General features: G+C 56.7%; 1 protein-coding gene across 1 annotated transcript in view; it reads right to left on the bottom strand.

Moving 5' to 3' along the window:
- The window catches only part of COL2A1 (collagen type II alpha 1 chain), a 30488-nt gene extending 12048 nt beyond the window's left edge, over positions 1 to 18440 (bottom strand). Inside the window, exons 1-26 of the mRNA XM_036301081.1 lie at positions 18137 to 18440; positions 13898 to 14104; positions 12478 to 12494; positions 12257 to 12289; positions 12120 to 12152; positions 11970 to 12023; positions 11733 to 11834; positions 10694 to 10771; positions 10019 to 10063; positions 9866 to 9919; positions 9399 to 9452; positions 8605 to 8658; positions 8190 to 8243; positions 8005 to 8058; positions 7657 to 7701; positions 7103 to 7156; positions 4213 to 4257; positions 3673 to 3726; positions 2134 to 2232; positions 1801 to 1845; positions 1609 to 1707; positions 1381 to 1434; positions 915 to 1022; positions 480 to 533; positions 291 to 389; positions 113 to 166 (exon numbers count right to left, since the gene is read on the bottom strand). Of these exons, the coding sequence (XP_036156974.1) occupies positions 113 to 166; positions 291 to 389; positions 480 to 533; positions 915 to 1022; positions 1381 to 1434; positions 1609 to 1707; positions 1801 to 1845; positions 2134 to 2232; positions 3673 to 3726; positions 4213 to 4257; positions 7103 to 7156; positions 7657 to 7701; positions 8005 to 8058; positions 8190 to 8243; positions 8605 to 8658; positions 9399 to 9452; positions 9866 to 9919; positions 10019 to 10063; positions 10694 to 10771; positions 11733 to 11834; positions 11970 to 12023; positions 12120 to 12152; positions 12257 to 12289; positions 12478 to 12494; positions 13898 to 14104; positions 18137 to 18221 (1734 nt within the window). The 5' untranslated portion in view covers positions 18222 to 18440. The remainder of the gene's footprint in view (positions 1 to 112; positions 167 to 290; positions 390 to 479; positions 534 to 914; positions 1023 to 1380; positions 1435 to 1608; positions 1708 to 1800; positions 1846 to 2133; positions 2233 to 3672; positions 3727 to 4212; positions 4258 to 7102; positions 7157 to 7656; positions 7702 to 8004; positions 8059 to 8189; positions 8244 to 8604; positions 8659 to 9398; positions 9453 to 9865; positions 9920 to 10018; positions 10064 to 10693; positions 10772 to 11732; positions 11835 to 11969; positions 12024 to 12119; positions 12153 to 12256; positions 12290 to 12477; positions 12495 to 13897; positions 14105 to 18136) is intronic.
- Between the last annotated feature and the right edge of the window lie 201 nt (positions 18441 to 18641).

Below are 18641 nucleotides of genomic sequence, written 5' to 3'. Positions count from 1 at the left end.
TCCCCAATTCTCAAAATCCACAGGCTGTGCCCACCCAAACTCCTGCCTCTCTTCCCACCTGCTTCCCCGGGGATACCCCCACCCCTCCCAGCCCACCCGATGAGGGACTTACAGAAGGACCAAGTTTGCCTTGAGGACCAGCATCACCAGGACGGCCAGTGAGACCCTTTGTTCAGGAGAGAGAGGAAGGTGGCGGTCAGAGCAGGTCCCGGGACCTCCCCCTCCTGGCAGCACCGGGGTGAAGGGAACACGTGGGGAAGGCCCGAGGGCAAAAGCAGCTCTGTACTTACCCGAGCTCCAGGAAGGCCAGGCTCTCCGGGACGGCCAGGGTCACCGTTGGCTCCCTTGGGTCCAGCGAGGCCGCTGGGCCCTCGCTCGCCAGGGGCTCCCTACACAAGAACAAGAGGAGGCAGGGAGTCAGCGGGAGGCCATTAGACGAGGGCTGCAGGAAGGGACCCAGCCCTTCTTCCCTGACCCACCTTGGGACCGGCCAGACCGTCTTGACCAGGGAAACCACGGTTGCCAGGAGCACCCTAGGAAGAAGTGGAGAGGAAGAGCAGTGAGTTGGATGGGCCCTGAACCACCGTGGCTGCAGATAAGCTAGCCCGGCTCCGGGACCCATCCCTCCAAGCACAGTTTCTATGGAGCGGCAGCTACAGCTTGCAAGATTCTGCAAGATTAATTTCTTGGGCCTGTCTCCGCCTGTCTGGGAAGGAGCTCAAACTGTTTCATGTCATCCTGGGGTGGGGGACACAAAAAAGGAGAAAGGAGCCCTATCGCGATGGCGGTGGGTAGAGGAAAGAGGGGAATGATATTCAGAAGGTCACAGGACTCGGTGAGAACACAGCCACAAGGACTTGACTTCCCTCTCGGGGTCACACCCCAGCGAAAGTGGGGACTCCTGGCCCACTTACTCTTTCTCCAGGGGGGCCGATGGGCCCAGCACCACCAGGCTCTCCACGGGCACCTCTTTTGCCTTCTTCACCAGCAGGACCAGGGGCTCCCTGGGGGCCGGCAGGGCCCTGAAAACCAGCACAAAGGAGAAACAGGGTGAGCCCTCACCTGGCCCTGTGCAGAAAGTGGCCTTGATCATTGTCTCGGGGCTGGGGGACTTGGGAAGGGAGGCCATAAAGGATCATCGTGGAAGAGCAGAAGTGGCCCAGGGGAGACAGAGGGTGTATCGTTCAAACTGTTCACAGTGGCCAAGTCAAAGACAAGAGCTGCAGCAGCAACTCTGTTACATGCCCTCCTCTGGGCACAGTCTGAGAGGTCCCAGGTGCGGGGCGGGGCTACAGAGGTGGTGGGAATGGCCCTGGGTCCCCCACCCCCACCCCGAGAGCATCAGTGTGGAAAGACAAGGACTGATGGGCAGATACTCACAGTTTCTCCCTTGGGGCCTTGTTCGCCTTTGAAGCCAGCAATACCAGGCTCACCCTTGACAGAGAGAGAGGCAGGCTCACCCTGGGTTCTCCCCGCGGACCCTGCCCCCACCTCCAGAAACCCATAAAGGTGCCCACCCAAGGACACCAGGGCATGTGTGGGAAGGAGGGAGGGTGGGGCTTGACTGCAGGGTGTCAGTGGGACGTGGGGTTCACTCCAGGCTCTTACCGTCTGACCTTTTGGGCCCAAAGGACCAGTTGCACCTTGAGGGCCAGGAGGACCCCGGGGCCCAGGGAAGCCAGGAGCACCAGCAATGCCAGGAGCACCCTGTCAGTGTGAGCAGAAGAGAGAGGCATCAGGAGAGGATGTGAGGGGGGACCAACCCCACCTGAAGGAGCCAAGTCCAAAGGCAACACTCACAGCAGATCCTTTGGCTCCAGGAATTCCATCTGTTCCAGGGTTGCCCTGAAAAGGGGACATGGTCACCATAAAATAAGCAGCAAAGCATAACCCCCAGCCTTCCCAACCCTCCCAGGCCACAGGCCCCGGGGCTGGGCCAGCAGCTGCCCTTTCCAGGCACTGTCCTGCTGATGCTGCAAGGATCTGATGGGAGGTGGAGGGAGACTTGTCTGTAGAGGTGGGGGTGGGGGACAAGCATCTGGTCACAGTGAAAGTTTCCCTCACAGCGAAGCAGAGTCAAGTGTCAGGGCCACAGACCCCAGACCCTTCAGGCCAAAGAGAGGCTGCACTTACAGAGGCACCAGCCGGCCCGGGGGACCCAGGAGTGCCAGGTTCACCGCGAGGACCTTGAGCGCCTTCAGGGCCACGAGCACCGGTGGGACCAGCTTCACCCTGGGAGAGACGGAGGGATGGGATGAGAAGACAGGGGCCGCGGACCTCTCGAGGACCAGCAACAGTTCAGGGCCAGCTGTAGGCATGCACCAAAAGCTGAGCCAGCCATGTGCATCCACCCTGCACGCGAGCACGTGGGGCCACCTGACCGAGCTCGCTGGCCTGGTGACTTCCTCCCCCTGCCTCCTTCTCCATCTCCCCTGGAATCTGTGAACCACCAGAAGCAAATGCACGGTTACACGCTACAGCAATGGGCACCGTGGGGGTCCCATCGGCACCCACGGGAAAGCCTGTGCCGGGGGTCCCGCCACCCCAGTGATGGAGGCAGAGCTGAGACTGGCAGGTACCTCTATCTCCCCCTCCACCTATTTTTCTCGGTTACTGAGGGGACGGAGGCCCTGGGCCATGGCAGCTGAGGGCACTGCTCCACTGGTACTGGCTGATGTAAGGACACCACTCGCTACCCCAGGACGGCCGTTAGAATTGAGCCAGAATGCCAAGGCCAATGCGAGCTAGGACAGCACCCACTCTGCTCTTCCCTGCTCTGACTACGGTCCAGTTCTCCCTGGCTTCTGGTAGTCCCCACCCCCGAAATGGCTTCTGCTTTTACTTTCATTTTTCCCTTAAAGCTGCAGTCTGGGCTCTGGAAGGCAGTCCCTGGGGAGGGCTGCTGACCTGCAGGGAAGGCAGGGCCTCCTCGGGTTTCTTCTCAGAACATTCTTGCTCACTTTTGTAATTATTATTTTCTAAAAGTCAGGCCCCCTCACCTTCCGCTGTCCCTCTTCACAATGGGTCTCCTTCACAGGGCTCCCAGGGCCTCAGACACTGTCTGGTTGCCATGGAAACCCCCAGGAGCTAAAAGCAACCTGATGCCAGTGACCACAGGGAGGCTCCTTATTCATCTCCTGCCGGTGACAGGGAGAATTCCCAGGGACAGGGACGTGTGCACTGGAATCCCTGCTGTGCCACCGGGCCTTTCCCTGCACTGGCTGGCCTTCCACTGGCCTCTATTAATCCTCAGAAGGACTCAATTCTCAGTGCTCGGAAGAGCCAAGCCCCTGATGAAGCCAGGAGAGGGAAGCATGGAACTGGCTCCCTGCCCCGTTTGCGTCCCTCCAACTCTCTTCTGGGTCCAGAGCTGGATGAGCTTTGCCTTCTTCCCTTCCATCCCTGGTCTTCTGCTCCCTCCCAGGTCTCCGGCATCTCTCCACCTTTCTTGGCCTTCCTCTCTCTGAAGCTGTAACTGTAGTACCTCTAGCCCCTTATCCTTCCATCTCACGCTCCCTTCTAGCTGGTGACTCTGCGAAAACGCCTGGCTCTTTTCCTTGGAGAGCAGTGGCCGGGTGGGAGACATTCCTCAGAAGGGAAGGGGATCGTCCAGGGGCAATCAGCAAAGGCCATGGGGAAAGGGGTACCCAACTCAACCAGCAGGGCACTCACCTTGGCACCGGGAGCCCCAGGGAAGCCAGGACCGCCAGCAGGACCCACGGGACCCTGGAGGAAGAAAGGGGGTACAGAGGTGAATCCCATGTCTGGGCGGAATCTCTGCAGACCCCAGAGTGAGCGACCCCCACACTTCCCACGCCTTCCCACCTTTGTACTTTGTACTGACGTGACTCTACATCCATTGAGGCTAAAAAGTCCCTGGATGAAACCTGTCCCCACTGCCAGTGCCCCCAGGCCTGGCTTCAGAGGCAAAGCAAGACTCTGGTAAGAAGCAGATGATCCTCCCAGCTCTCTCTCTATCTAGCCCTCCTCAAAAAACTGCTCAAAAGGTCGCCTAGAAAAAAAACAACCCATGGCTTTAAAGCTTCTTATCAACAAGCTCAAGCACCCTGATGATTCCTCCTCCTCCAGGAGAAGGCTGTGCTTACACCAAACAGCACTGAGCCTCACGGGGCTGCTGAAGGGGCCACTGAAGGGGCCGCAAGACCACACCTGCCGAGGAGGAAATGAACTTAGAAGAGGAAATGAACTTACCGGAGGCCCTGCAGGGCCTGGTTGACCATCGTTGCCCCGGGCACCCTGTGAGCAAGGAGAAGGAAGCAGACATTGTGAGAAGTGCCATCTCGGTCCCTCCCTGCCCACAGCCCACCCACACAGACACTGGGGCAACGCTGTGCCTGGGTGTCCCAGGGCTGAGCATGAGGCTGGCGAGTGACAGAGGAGAGGCCTGGGCTGGGCATGAGCAAAGGGGAACTGTGGGACAGCCCCATGGGAGGGAGCAGCCCTGGCACCCCTCCATGGTGGCTGCGTGAATGGGGGCGGGGGGGCGCTCCAGAGAGCTCATTCTCAGCTTCAATAAAACTTGGTAATTGGCCAGCTGTTCCATTGTTTCTTTTGTTGTTGTAGTGAATCCTCACTTGAGGATATTTTTTCCATTGATTTTTTAGAGAGAGTGGAAGGGAAGGAGGGGGAGAGAGAAACATCCATGTGAGAGAGACACATTGATTGGTGATTACCTGCCTCCTGAATGGGCCCCAACTCGGAGGGGGGAGGGGGATGGAGGAGGGAATGAACCAGGTAAGTGACCAGGAAGTGAACCCTTGGCCCTTCAATGCGCAGGCAGGCCGAGGCTCTAGCACTGAGCCACGCCGGCCAGGGCCCCACGTTTCTTAACCTTCAGTGTCAATCTCAAATATCCCCACTTTCAAGGCCAAGTTACCATTTAAAGATTCAGAGAACCGAGCCAAAGGAAAATAAAACAACCGAGGAGCAACCTTGACTGGGATCCTGCCGCCCACCTGCCTGTAGCAGGCAGGCTCCAGGGGGTGGTGAGCCGCCCCTGATGACTCCAGCCGCCTCTGTTCTCTGGCCCCTCCCCACCTGCTCCTAAGGACGCGAAGATGCTCACAGGGTGTCTGCCCAGGAACAAGCTCCATGACGGGGACAAGGTACCAGCACAGCCCGAGGACCACATCCGAGCTCACGCCCCCCGAGGCTCCTTTACACAGACAGGCCAGGCTGCGGCTCCCTCTCTCTCTAGGACCTGCACTTTGAGGGTTTTTCCCCGGGTTGGTGGTGAGCACCCCTCGGTTTATCTTTCAAGGCCCTGCAGGGCCCAGGGAACTTTCACCCAAACTCCAGGTCCCGTTAGGCTGGGCTGGGCCGGGCACCTGGTCCTTGGCAGGGGACGAGGGGGGCTGAAGGCAACCTTTCCCCGCCACCGGCCTCTGCCTCTCTGCGGAAGCTGCAGAAGAAGGATGCTTTAGGGGGAGCTCATGTTTTAATAAGACTCAGCTCTTCTTCCTGGCTGTGCCCCATTTCTCCCGACTGGCATTAAGCAGGAAAGCAAGAGAAGACTTAGAAAAACGTCAGAGGGAACATAAAGCCTCAGCATTGGCCAGAGTGCCTTCTGGGCTGCCCTGGCTGCTTCTGGAAGCTCTGGGGCACCCTCCCTCCAGGGCTCGGCCAAAGGAGAGGCCCGGGCTGGGCATGAGTAGAGGGGAGCTGGGGTGGCCTCCGAGGCGCTCCCTGCAGCAAGCCCGGGGGGGAAGACACAGTCTGGCCCAAAGGGGGGGCACGTGACTGCAGCAGGCAGAGGCCAACCCAGCCCAGTCCCTGGCCCAGCCTTGCCGCCAGGCCTGCACGTGGAGCTACGTGACGTTGTCAACCTTCTACGCCAAATCCTATGCACACCCTGCCTGTGGGGGCCGGAACCAGAAGGTGGACAAGAAGCAGGGCCCACTGTGCCCAGGAAGGAGGGAAAACAGGGCAGGGGATGCAGCTTGTCTTTGCCCCACACAGGGGCAGCCACCGTGGCTCTGGGCCTGGCCAGGAAGCCACAAGCCAGGCCCTGCTAATCTGAAGGAACAGCGGTGTTTCTTGGCAGGCTCAGCGCTCTCTAATCCCCTCACACAAAGCGACCCTGGGACAAGGCACTTCAGCAGCTCTGGGTGACAAATGGGGGTCGTGGCTGCCGGTTACTCCACTGATCTGCTTTTGAGAGCAATTTCTGCCAAACAGATATATTATCTGGAAAGCAGCACAACTGGGTGAAGCTGGTTTACTTTGGCCAGCCCTGTGAGGACCGGTGAGGAGGGGCCGCAGTGCGTGGGTGGCCGGGGCATGAAGTCAACAGAAAGCATAATCTTTCTTAAACACGGCTTTCATCGCACCACTCGCCTGACTGAGCGCCTACAAGGGCTCGCTACTGCCACGGGATCAGCACTAAGCACCTGCACCCTCCGGCTGCAAATCCCCTCGCTTCTCATCGCCCACGTTTACAAGAGGCCACCAAAGTCTGAGGCTGCCAAGCATTGTCTTAGGCTATGTAACCTTTCTGTGCCTCGGTTTCTTCTTCTCTAAAATGGGGAGAAGAATAGAGTCCACTCACAGGATCTGGGGGAGGATTAATGAGGCCAGCATGTAAGGCATTGCACAGAGGAGGTGCCCGTGAAACGGAGGCCTGGCCGCTGGTGTTATGTCACAGTAACAGCAGCAGCAGGGTCCTGGGTACAGGCTCTGCCAGATGACACCAGATGGCTACGCTTTCTAGGGCATCATCTGAGTTAACCCAGAGAACCAAAAGTCGCACCGCACTGTAGCCAGTTTAATTCTGTCCGTAAATTCAAACTGGATTGGCCGGGGAGTGGGTATGTGCTGTTGAGGGGATGGCCTGAATAACGCAGACTGGTTAAGAGAGAGTCCTGTCCTCGCCACCAGCTTCCGAGAGCCCGCCCCCTGCTCCGAGGGAGCAGACCCGGCCTGGGAGTTTGTGCTGGCAGATCGGAGTGACCCCCACAGGATGATAGTACCCTAAACCTCACAGGGTCGTTCTGAGAGTCAAGTGAGTAACTCCATGTGAAAGTGCCTCGTCGACTCTAAAGTTCGGAGCAAATGGTGACTTTGGGCCTTGTCAATCACTCACCACAGCGCCTGCAGGACCAGTCCGTCCTCTCTCACCAGGCAGACCACGGGGACCCTGGAACACACACCAGGCCAGCACAGCGTGAGTTGACTCAACAACACTATGGGCCATCACTTCTGCAGGCCCTTCCCAGACACCGCAGGGAGGAAGCACGCAGGCGCCCTACAGGCAAAGGTGCACACGCCTCCCGCCTCCCCACCTCCCCGCCTCCACCAGGAGGCTAGCACACCAAAGGTCTGTCTGCCCGGAGGAACATGCAGGCACTCCTGTTACTGACCAGGATCCTGGTTACAGGCACAACTGGCCTCCTAAACAGAATGTTTAAAACTGCAAGCACACAAAGTGTGTTAGGCTATTTCAAGGAAAAGTTAGTGGAGCCTTGACCAAATCATCTATTGAATGCATTTTGCTTTTTGCTCAGAATGTAGATCAGTCTACAAAGTTGAATATCTACTTTGCACAAAGGAAACACTGTTGTGTATGGAGGGGCCTCTGCTGGGCTGGAGGAGGGGTCTGAGTGTCTGGGGCCCTGCACAGGGGATGCTCATACTCACCATGGGGCCCGGAGAACCATTCTCACCAGGGGAGCCACTCTCGCCCTGGAAAAAAGATGAACACAGTCAGTGACTGGGACCCCACTGCCCCCCCCCCCCCCCCCAGAAAACTCCCAAGGAAGAGGTGGAAAGCTCTGGTCCTCGCCTCGCACTGATACCCCCCAGCCTCAGCTCTGTGAGGGACAACCCCCGAGCACTCTTCGTCCATCAGGACACAGGACTGGGTGCTCCCACCCAAAGCTGTCCTGACATCCTGACTCCACTAGTTCAACAGAGTCTCCCTGACTGGGAAGCAAGACTCCCATCACCTCCCTGCGTGCCCTGTCCCAGGTGCTTCCTGGTCCTCACCTTCACACCCGGAGCACCAGCTTCACCCTTAGCACCATCCAGGCCTGGGTAACCCTGGGGGACAAGAGAAAACGTCGATCACACTGCTGGGGAGCCCGGATAGGAAGAAATACACAGGCCCCCACATGCTTTTCTCTCCCCCAGGGCAATCCCTTCCTTCCAACACCCTCACCCACGATACTTACTCTGTGACCTTTGACACCAGGAAGTCCTGGGGTTCCTGGGAAGCCACGAGCACCCTGAAATCCAAAGAGGAGATGTCAGGGCACAGAGCAGAAGGGCCCGGTGAAGGCTGCCGAGCTGCTAGACAGCGTTTAGAGCCACTGCCTCAACTGCCAGGGAGCAGGGGAGAAGCCCAGCACTTAGACGTTCTTTCAGAAAATCCCAGAACCCCCTCACCTGCCTCACCCCATCTCATGCAAAGTAGGTAGAAACAACAGCTGCCCGGCCTCCCCTGAGGACCCATGTAGAATCATCGGCATGATCATCAGCATGAAGGTGTGATACATGTGGGATGGTTGGAATTTCATTTTGGAAGTGAGCTGACTGAGCTGGATGAGCAAAAAGGGAGGTTTGAGGCTGGGAGAGGTGGGGCTTCACCTGAGGGCCGGGAGGGCCTCTTTCGCCAGATTTTCCAGGCTTTCCAGCTTCACCCTGCAGGAAGAGATGCACCTCAGCTGCTTCGGAGACACGGTGGCATGATGGGCACAGTCCAGACAGCGTCTCTCTTCTCAGCCCTCCATGCCTTCGCCCGCCTGCTGGCCCATCTCCCTCACCTCCTTCACTTTCCAGACTTCCCTAAAGGCCTCTCCCAGGTCACAGGATTCTTGGGGACAGCTACGTGTTGGGTGGGCAAGCTCCTCCATCCCTACCAGTCTCCACTTCCCCTGGGGGCTCTCTCTCTGCTCTTCGGAGCTCTGCTGGCAGGGCTCGCTCCCTAACCCGGGGAGACTTGGCTCTCTAATGCCAATCGTAAGCATTGCTCGAGTGCCACTTCTGTCTCTTCATCCTTTGTAGACATCCTGACTCAGGCTGACTAGTCCGAACTCATTTACAATTAAGATAATGCTGGCTTGTTGAACGTTTCTTTCTTTGTTTTTTCTTCTCTGTATCTTTTCCCCTGGTGTTCTCCCTCTCCCTTCTCTTGTTTCTCCATTTCCCTTCCTGGAGCTAATGATGTTTTAATTATTTCCCTTCCCAGTGAGGCCACAGCAGTCCCTGGGGCACTTGAAAGCTAAGTTGCAAGCAGGAGTGTAGACAGCAGACAGGGTCCCAGACTCTGACTGACCAGTCTCACCCTTTCGGACGCCCCCGCCCGGGGCCAAGCCCATTACTGCCCAGCACACACCCTCCAGGCATTTCACAGAGGCAGCCAGCCACTGGGGAATACTCACATCGTCACCAGGCTTTCCAGGGGGGCCCGGAGGACCACGGGGACCCATAGGACCCTGCAAAGGAAGAGGGTTTAGGAGGTGGTTGAAGGGGGAAGACACCGAATCAGTGGACAAAGCTTTGAGACTGTAGTTTTGGAAGCTAGTTCCCCTCTAAGGAAGGGAGATAGGAAAACCTCACTTTGTGCTAAGAGAGAGCAAAGGTGCAGGGCAGATCCCAGTGGGAAGCTGCAGACAGCTAGGCCAGCAATGGGCCAAAGGGGGCAGCTAGGAGAGGGTCCCTGGTGGTCCTTGGCACATTGGTTCTCTGTCAGAGTCCCTCATAGCTAAGAAGTGACATCTGGATCTCCTCTGTGCCCTCCACTGTGGGAAAGCCCAGGGCAGAGTGTGGGAAGGGGCACTGACAGGCCTGGGGTCTGAGGGGTATATCTTGGAGTCTCCCCAGGAGGAGGGCCCGCGCTGGTACTCACAGAGACACCGGGTTCCCCGGGTTCACCAGGGTTGCCTTGAAATCCTTGAGGTCCCTAAAAAGTAACGTGAGAACCCAAGGTTGGCCCCCACACACGGACAGAGGGCTTGAAAGCAGCTGCACTGTCCCAGAGAAGAGAAGACCCGGTACTTACGGGAGCACCAGCAGGGCCTGGAGGTCCTCGCGGTCCCATGGGGCCCTGCATTGGGACAGAAAACGAGAAGGTTCACTGGAATTGCTTCCCCAGAGGCCTCCACGGTGCCACCTCCTTCCGGCCAACAGCCCAGACAAAGGACAAGGAGCTACTCTGTGGGCAGGGGGCCTACAGTGGCTGCTCCCTCTCATTTCCCACTCCCCACGCAACGATCCATTTTTATTTATAGGCACCATTTGGACAGAAAAGCTGGCCTCGCTTTCTCCTGGACAGCAGCCATGTTTACTAAAGTCTGAGTTTCATTTAGCCTGTGCCAAGTCGGAGCTGCAGGGCTGAGATTTCCTGCTGGAAGTCTTGTGGATGCGGAGAACAGTGGCTGCTGTCTGCATTCTTCAGTTCTCATTCCAAAAGCAATAGCAACTGGCCTTCTAACAGATCGGCCTATATGCATCTCTCCATCCTCATTCTGCTGAGCTGCCCCCGCACATCATTAAAACTGGCATCCATGGCCATTAAACACCAAATGCTTTGGGCTAACTAAATAGGAGGTTACATAACGGATGGAGAAGAGCTGCTCTAAGCAATTATCTGAAAAGTGAGGTTGACAGAGTCTCTGGCTCTGCTAACGGCCGCCTCCTGCCATTTTGGCCGCAAAGAACTGGTGTCTTCTCTTACCATTGGTCCTTGCATTACTCCCATCTGGGCGCCACCAGCCTTCTCATCAAATCCTCCAGCCATCTGGGCAGCAAAGTTCTGCAAATAAACCCAACAACATTAGGAGCTTGAGTGGCCCTAGGTTTTTCCTACTTGGCTAGGTAAGCTATCTCTGGGTAGAAAAACCTATTTAGATAAACTCCTAATTATTGGAGATTAACCTAGCACTGATCAGGTTCCTGAAAAACATTTTGGAAATGTGATTGTAGATGACAGTGGCATCATAATTTTCCTGGAAGATTAAGTGTTGTTTGGAAGAGTATTAGTTATTTGCATTTCATTTGATAAAATTATTATTTTTAATTCTAAAACATTAAATATGTTAACATATATTGAAAAATATGACTACAACTTCACTTTTAAAAGTGCCCCCCGCCCCAGATGTTAATGCCCAGCAAAAGACTAAAATCAAGGTCTTGAAATATTTTAGGAAGGGAGGTAGTAGGCGTCAGTGAGTTTAAAGTTTAAACATTTAAAACATAGCAAACATCAAAATGGCAAACCTGAAAAAACTGGGCAATAACATAATTTGTTGATTGGTTGGATTCCAAAAACGACTTTAGCCACACACCTTCACTCAGTGGGGCTCTTTCATGAGAATGAATAGTTGCTTGGAATGTACTTGGCAGGGACCGAGAATAAATGTCTTCCAAGGACAGTGGTCACTCTTCTTCCAGGGAAGTACAAGTGCCCAGTCATCCTCTCCCCCACCCCCACACCCACTCCCAAGAATTGACCACACAGTACAGACGCCAGGGAGCCAGGTAACTGGAGACTTTCTTTGCAGAAACCCAGTGAGTGAAAAAAGTCAACCCTTAGTGCCACAGTCTCATGCCTAATATGTGATTCCACTAAATTACAGGCCTGGGGGCGAGGCCATGGGCAGGCTGTGTACACACAGTTGGCAGCCCTGGGAGCCAGCCAGGTAGGTGTGAGTAGCAATTTAGAAGCCACATTTCTGGAGGGACATCCTAAAGAAAGGGGACATAAGGATACTTACTCCACCAAGGCCAGGGGGGCCAGGGGGGCCAGGAGGGCCAGGGGGGCCAGGATTTCCAGGGGTCCCAGGCTCTCCATCTCTGCCACGAGGTCCAGGGGCACCCTTGGCAGAAAGAGAAAAAGGCACCCATGTGAAGCAGTGTTAGTGCAAGAGCCATCTGTCCACTGGCTGCCCTCGAGGTGGTGGGCAGGCACATAGGGGGCCTTAGAGGGCTGGCAGCATTGTTTCTCTACTCACTTTTTCACCTTTGTCGCCACGATCACCTCTGGGTCCTTGTTCACCGGCAGGTCCCTGAAGGCGAAGAAATGTTGAGATCACGGCAAGACCAGGGCCTGCAGATCAGTAACTCGAGGAAGGGGCAGAGGAATGGCTTTCTCCCTGTCTTACCTGAGGCCCAGGGGGTCCTTTGGGTCCTACAATCTGAGAGAGAGAGACCCACAGAACGGCAAGTTAGAAGGGACCACGAGAAAGTGACCCAGTGAGAGCAACAGAAGCCACATGGTGTGAGAATAATCTTTACTTACATCCTTGATGTCTCCAGGTTCTCCTTTCTGTCCCTAAAACATGACACAGTCTCAGGTTAGAGCCGAGCAAGCCCACCAAGCCCCAAACACAACATCCTGCCCAAGGCGCCCTCTGAAACAGACCTCTGCAGACATCTAAGACGTGACAGGCTGCATGAGCAATAGCATTGCTTCTGAAGAAGGAACTAGCAAGGCCAACGTAAAAAAGAAAAAAGCCTCACCTTTGGTCCTGGTTGCCCTGCGAGTGGAAACAAATAGAGAAGGAGAATGTAAGACTCGTGAGATAGAGAGTACGAGCTCTTGTCACTCAAACACTCTTTAAGGAATCAAACCCAAAGGAGGACACAACCGAGGAAGGAGGCAGCTTCCTGTTCCTCCACGGAACCCTCTGCTGGGTGTTAGAGTTACTGGGGTCCTGGGGTTGCTGAGGTCCCAAGAGGAACAGAGATGACCCAGACTTTGTTATTCCAAAAGCAGCCAGCATGCAAGGGGATGGAGCGGGGCCAGTGGAAAGAGAAAACAAAGAGCTCAAGATCTAAGCAGCCACCCAGAAAGCCCCGAAAGCAGTAGGTTCAGTCCCTTCTTTCCCCCACCACGTCGGAAGCTCTTCCCGCACAAGCCCCCCAGAGGAAGTTAGGTAGTTAAAAAGGTCTTACATTCAGGCTGGGTCTCCTTGAAGCAAGCACAAAAAACAAAAACAGCAGGGCATAGGCGTTATAAAGGGCATTGCAGCCAGTGCCACCCCAAACCAGTGACCTCTGGCCCTTTGTAACAGCAACAATAAAGGCAACCAACACTGCACTCAGAGGCCCCCTCAGAAATGACCTGGCAATCCGGACCCTACAAGCAGCTTCCCCAAGCAGCTCCCCAGGGCTGGCGCAGTGTTAAGGAAAGGCCACCTCTCGCTTCCTTTCAACTTCTTCTCTACCTGAACAGAAAGGGGCCAGTGAGGCCACCCACGAGGCCTAGATGTGGGTCCCCATCCCTCTGCAGGGAGACAGGGCAGGTCATTGAGTGCTGGGGAGGTCACCTGCACACACATCATCCGCCAGCACTGATTCCAGCTGGGAGTTTACTGCCCACCAGCGTGCAGGCACAGGACGCAGTCCCAGCCCCATCTCCACCTTCACCACTCGGACTCCCAGAGCCCAGCTGCTCCTTCTCTTGCTAATGTGCTTCTGAACTGGCCGTCCACGCCAAGAGGTAAAAGCAGAAGGAACCTCCATCCGTGTTCCCGCCTCAAAGACGGAGGCTGCCCTCTGTCTCCCGCGGCCAGCAGAGGCTTCTCCTCACGGAAGACCCTCTCTTTGGAGGTCTCCTACGGAGAAGGAGGAATTCATCTGGGGCTTGGCCAGATGGAATGTTCGAGCTCCACTGTGGCTCTAATGCGCAGGGACATGCCAAGGCGCTTTGTGGAATCACACCTGCCCTTCCACGTGTCTGGGAAGCATATACGTGGGAGGTAAGGAAGGACCCTCTAATGTTGGAGGCTCACTCGAGTTTCAACCTGCAAGCGAGAAGTGGCCTTTCCTTTCAGCCTCAGCCCGCTGGGGCCCCATGGATAACCAGCATCCATGGGCAGGCAGTTGCTGCACCTGCAGTAATTTATTTATGTGGAATGGGAAATAAATAAATTACGACCACTGGCAGTGGCGAGGTCAGTTGCGCAGATGGGGCAGCACTCTCCGAAGGGGGTCTCGGGGCTGAGGCAGTCTTTCATATCTTCACAGATTATGTCGTCGCAGAGGACGGTCCCAGTGTCACAGACACAGATCCGGCAGGGCTCGGGCTTCCACACATCCTTATCATTATACCTCTGCCCATCCTGCACGCAGCTGCCAGCCTTCTCTGCACCAAGGGTGGAGCAGGAGAAGCAAAGAGCGAAGGGAAGGAGGGGGTGGGAGTCAGAAGAGAAAAAGAGAAAGAGGTTGCAGTCAACTTGACATCATTCAAATGCTGAAGCATGTGGCCTCGGGCCACCCAAACATAACGAACTTGAAAATTGTTTTTCTAAGGCATCATTCATTCTTCCATGTAGTCAACAAGTATTTATTGCGTGCCTTGCACTACGCAGTCTATCCACCAGTGAAAATCCGGAGCCAGTAATGAAGGCGGGAGGGGGACTAGTGTACTGACTGTGCAGGACTATCTTCTCTTCCTGCCTCTGGCATGAGACCTGATGATGGAGGGGGGGGGGGGCAGCGGCAAATTAGAGTGGGAGCAGAACGAGATGAGACTCAAGGACTGTACAGGCAGACGAGAGGGGGAAAGGGAGACACCCTCCCCCCAGCACGGAACAGAGGCCTTCTTTTTCTGCCTTCCCCTCGGAATGTCGGGATTTGCTAAATATCACGGATAGCTAATAGTCAGGAGACATGTAGAAAATTCTACCCACAAAAATTAGAATCTATAAACAGCCAGGTTCCCACTGTGGACATGGGGCAGAGCAGCTGAAAGAAGGGGCCATTAGGATTAGGATCGTGTCCCATTCTTTAAACTATATTAGGATTAGGGCCAATTGGGGGGAGGATAGGCCCATTCAAGCAATACACTTGGACCCAAGCAGGCTAATAAAATGTCCTGGGAGGCAAGCAGGGCCAAAGGGCTCCCAGTGCTGACCTCCGCTGTAGCCCTCCGTGGAGAGGCCCTGCCTCCATCCGTAGGCAACCCCAATGTGCAGGGCAGGGGGCTTTGAATGCTGGGCCTGGGCTAAGATTAACCGGTGAGGGCCTGGCCTGGGCTAAGAATGCAGACCAGGAATGGGGAGGGACTAGTCCCTTCCACAGCGTCCTGCCATCTGGCATCCACCCTGCAAATGAAACCTGTGCTGACAAGAGCGCTCAGAGAGCGCCAGGGGCTGAAGAGCCCGCACCACGCGCTAGGGAGCGCCCAGCGCTGTTTTTCTCATCAAAATCCCCAAAGCAATGGCAGCTGCAGGGGATGAATAATAGGAAAGAGCCACAAACCAGGTGGGCGGAGACCGAACCGGGCCTGCCCCCTGCTCTTTAAGCAGACTCTGAAAATCTAAAGATAAACCTCTCTTTTTTTTCTTTTCCACTAGAAGAAATCCTCTCCGCCTTTAGGCAAGACAATCAGGAGGGAGGGGGCGGGGGGAAGCCCAGGGGATATACAGAAGCCGCTGGGACACACCCACCCTAAAACTGCTGGTACTGTAGAAAGCCCAAGGCCGGGACGAGGAAGGAGGAGAGGTTAATGGTCTCTGGTCCGGACTAAGGAAGAGCCCACCCTCACCTAAGAAGGCCCAGGATAGAAAGAGGGGGAAAGGCTGGCAGAGGGAGGTGCACCCCCAATGCGGATCGGATTTCGCTTGGCAAGGCTGCCGGGATGCGCGGGCGCAGGGGCCGGGCCCGGCCGCGCTGGGTGTGAGAGCCGCGGGGTGACTCTTTGTGGAGGCGGCTCTGGACACGGCTCGCCCACAGACACTGGGAGGGTGAAAAGTGGGATTAAATGACTGCCCCAGAAAGGAGCCAGCACCGTAACCGGATCCCCTAGGTGTGGACGGAGGAGCCCAGCACCACCATAATTGCAGTTCCAAACGGCTGCCGATAGCATCCCGGCGCGCCCGATCGGGTTCCGCTCATTACCGCAGCGCCGCATAAGTGATTCTTTGTAGCAGGCCAATTAAAAAGCTACCTCTTTCGGGGAACCGCTTCGTTCGGCCGCCGAATTGCGCAGGGCTGGAGTCCGGGAGGTGGCGGCGGGCGGGCACAGGGGGGCATTGTGGGAGAGGGTGTCGGGGAATCCGAGGGAACCCACCGGACCTCGCCTCGCATGAATGGGGCTTTTCTCGAGCGCACACAGAGCCCGATTCACAGGTCTCCGCAAGGAACCAGTTTAAATAAATACGGGCAGCGTTTCAGCCCCATCTGGAAGCCATCGCTGCCAATCTCCCAACGCAAACAAGCCTCACAAAGGAGGATTGAGGTCTCTCCTCCTCGCCGAGGAGCACTTTCGGAGGCGAGGGCTGTGAAATGCAGATGTGGGTCAAAGACGCCACCGCCAATAAGTTTCTCAAACTCTTGGAAAGACGGGGAGGAGGGGCGTGCCCGAGCTCTAGGTTTCTGACATTCCTGACGTCCACGCTGACTGCGCCTTTCCCCGCGTCAAATAGGTCCGCCCGCCGACCAGAGGGGATGGGGGGATGGAGCTGGGATACTCCGGGGCGCGAAATCAGCCACTGGGATGCACTCTCCCTGCGGGGGGAGAAGCAGCGACTGGAAGAGCTGGGCCCAAGAAACTGTGGAATTCACTCCCTCTCGAGGAAGCGGCGGCGGTGAGAGCTCTGCCACTTAAGTGAGCGCCTCCAATCCCAGGTGGAGAATCTGGGAATTATTTTACAGTCACCTAGCTAATTCCTTTGTGCACTAAAGCAGAGGTCAATCAAGAAAACAGCTTTGTGGGTGTGTTCATGTAAATTTAGGACAAAATATAATCAGTCCCACATTCACATGACACCATATTGACACCGTATTCCAACAGGTGCCCCAGAGCTCACCGCCAGCCTATTAGCGCTCCACACAACACCTGGCCAGGACCTCCTGCCCCAGGCTTCCTGCGGCTGCACAGCGGGATTCAGTCCTGCCCCCGCCTGGGTCAGCCACTCTAATGAGCGGAAAGTCCTCCCAGGCCCGCAGCCTTAAAGATCCATCTCTGGGGACAGCTTGGTGGGAGACGAGACAGCACACAGCCTCCTCCATGGACTTTGACTCCACCCCCCCCCCCCCAAATAAAAGAAAGGTTGCCCTGCGATTGATTTACAATCTGTAACATACAAAGACAGGGCTGGAATCCCAGCCATCGGAAACATGCCCAAACACGTGGAAAAAAGTCTCTCTACCTAATACACTTTCCAGGCTTCGTTTGTCCTGAATATAATCCCAGACTGAAGGACTTTGCGGAAGGAGGCCATGGCACGGTGCGGGCCGAACCGCCTTTGAACCAGATTGTAAAACTGCCATCTATCTCTAACTATATTGGGTTGAGATAGTTATAGCAATCGACCAACCGTGTACACACACACGCAGCCTGACTCGGTGAGTTTCAGAAACAGAAAAGTAACTCATTGTAGTACCTCGGGAGTTTAGGGGGGGAAGACCGCGGAGAGGGGGCGCTATTTCCAGGGGCGTTTGAAAAGCTCGGTCTGATTGGAATGTTATCACCTTTCAGATGGCCTCTCTTCTGGGAAGTTTCAGGGGGAAAGCCGAGATGCGAAAGAGGGCTGCACCTTGCTCCGGCCAGCGCGGAGGGGGAGGGAGCCGCGAGGGGCGCTGAGGTCGCAGAGCGCCTCTCCGAAGCCTTTCTTTGTGGCCTCGGATTTCAGCCACCAGTTTCAGAGCTTCTCCTTTGTCTACCTCTTCTTTGAACCCCCCAGCGACCAACCCCTGGCCACGACTGCAAGGTCCACCCCTTGGCGCTGGCTGGCTCCTTCGCCAGTCCTTTCTCTCCTACTTCTAAGAACGATGGGCCACGACCTGTTTTGCTGAACTCTGAGTGCTTCGAGGAGGCGAGATGCGTGCGTGTTCTCCTCATTATCAACGCTGGTGAAAAGGAGCGCGCTTAAGTCTGTGCGCAAACCTCTCCAACCCGACACTTTGCTTATTTAATATCCCGAGGCCGAGTCGGGACCTGCACATGCCTCTGATCGTAACCGGCCTGGAGGACTCGGGAAGGAGCCGCTGCCTTGCAGACAGACCTCCACTCGGCGAGCTCTGAGCACCCTGCGCCCGAGTCGGCTACTGTGACCCCAGGAGCCGCTCCCACCCGGACCCGCGGGCTTCAGCGCAGCAGGGACCCGCTAGGTCTAGGAGGATGCGGAGGGGCAGCACGGAAGGGCGGCCGGCAGGGACTTGGGCGACTTACGGACATCCTGGCCGTGACACCGAAGGACAGCGGCGACGAGCAGCGTCAGCAGCACCAGCGTCTGGGGAGCCCCGAGGCGGATCATGGCTCACCGCGGGGCCTGGCCGGGCCGGCCGAGCGGAGCGCAGCGAGGCGGCACGAGCACGGCGTGGGTGCGGGTCTCACCACGCCCTCATGCAGGAGGCCCGAGGAGCAGGAGGAGGAGGCAGGAGACCCGGCAGCCCAGCGGCGCTCTGCGTCTTCTCCTCGCCGCGGCGCCCGTTATATGCGCCGGGCCCCACTGGAGGCTGGTGAACTGGCCCAAACCGCGGGCCGCCCCCGGCCCCCCGCGGGGCTGTAACCTGAGACCCCGCCCCCGGAGCCCGCCCAGGCCCCGCCAGAGCCCGCACCTGCCCGGCCCGGACCCCCCTCTCAGCTTGCCCGGCTTCCTGCCCCCCACCCCAGTGTGCCGAGTGGCCTGATCGGGCGGGGCGCAGACCCGGCCCTTGTCCTCCCCCCTCCCATC

Source organism: Myotis myotis, unplaced genomic scaffold (genome assembly GCF_014108235.1).
Source record: "Myotis myotis isolate mMyoMyo1 unplaced genomic scaffold, mMyoMyo1.p scaffold_m19_p_3, whole genome shotgun sequence".
NCBI classification, from domain to species: Eukaryota; Metazoa; Chordata; class Mammalia; order Chiroptera; family Vespertilionidae; genus Myotis; species Myotis myotis.
Note: the sequence above shows the minus strand (reverse complement) of the source record. Positions and strands in the feature narration are given on the sequence as shown.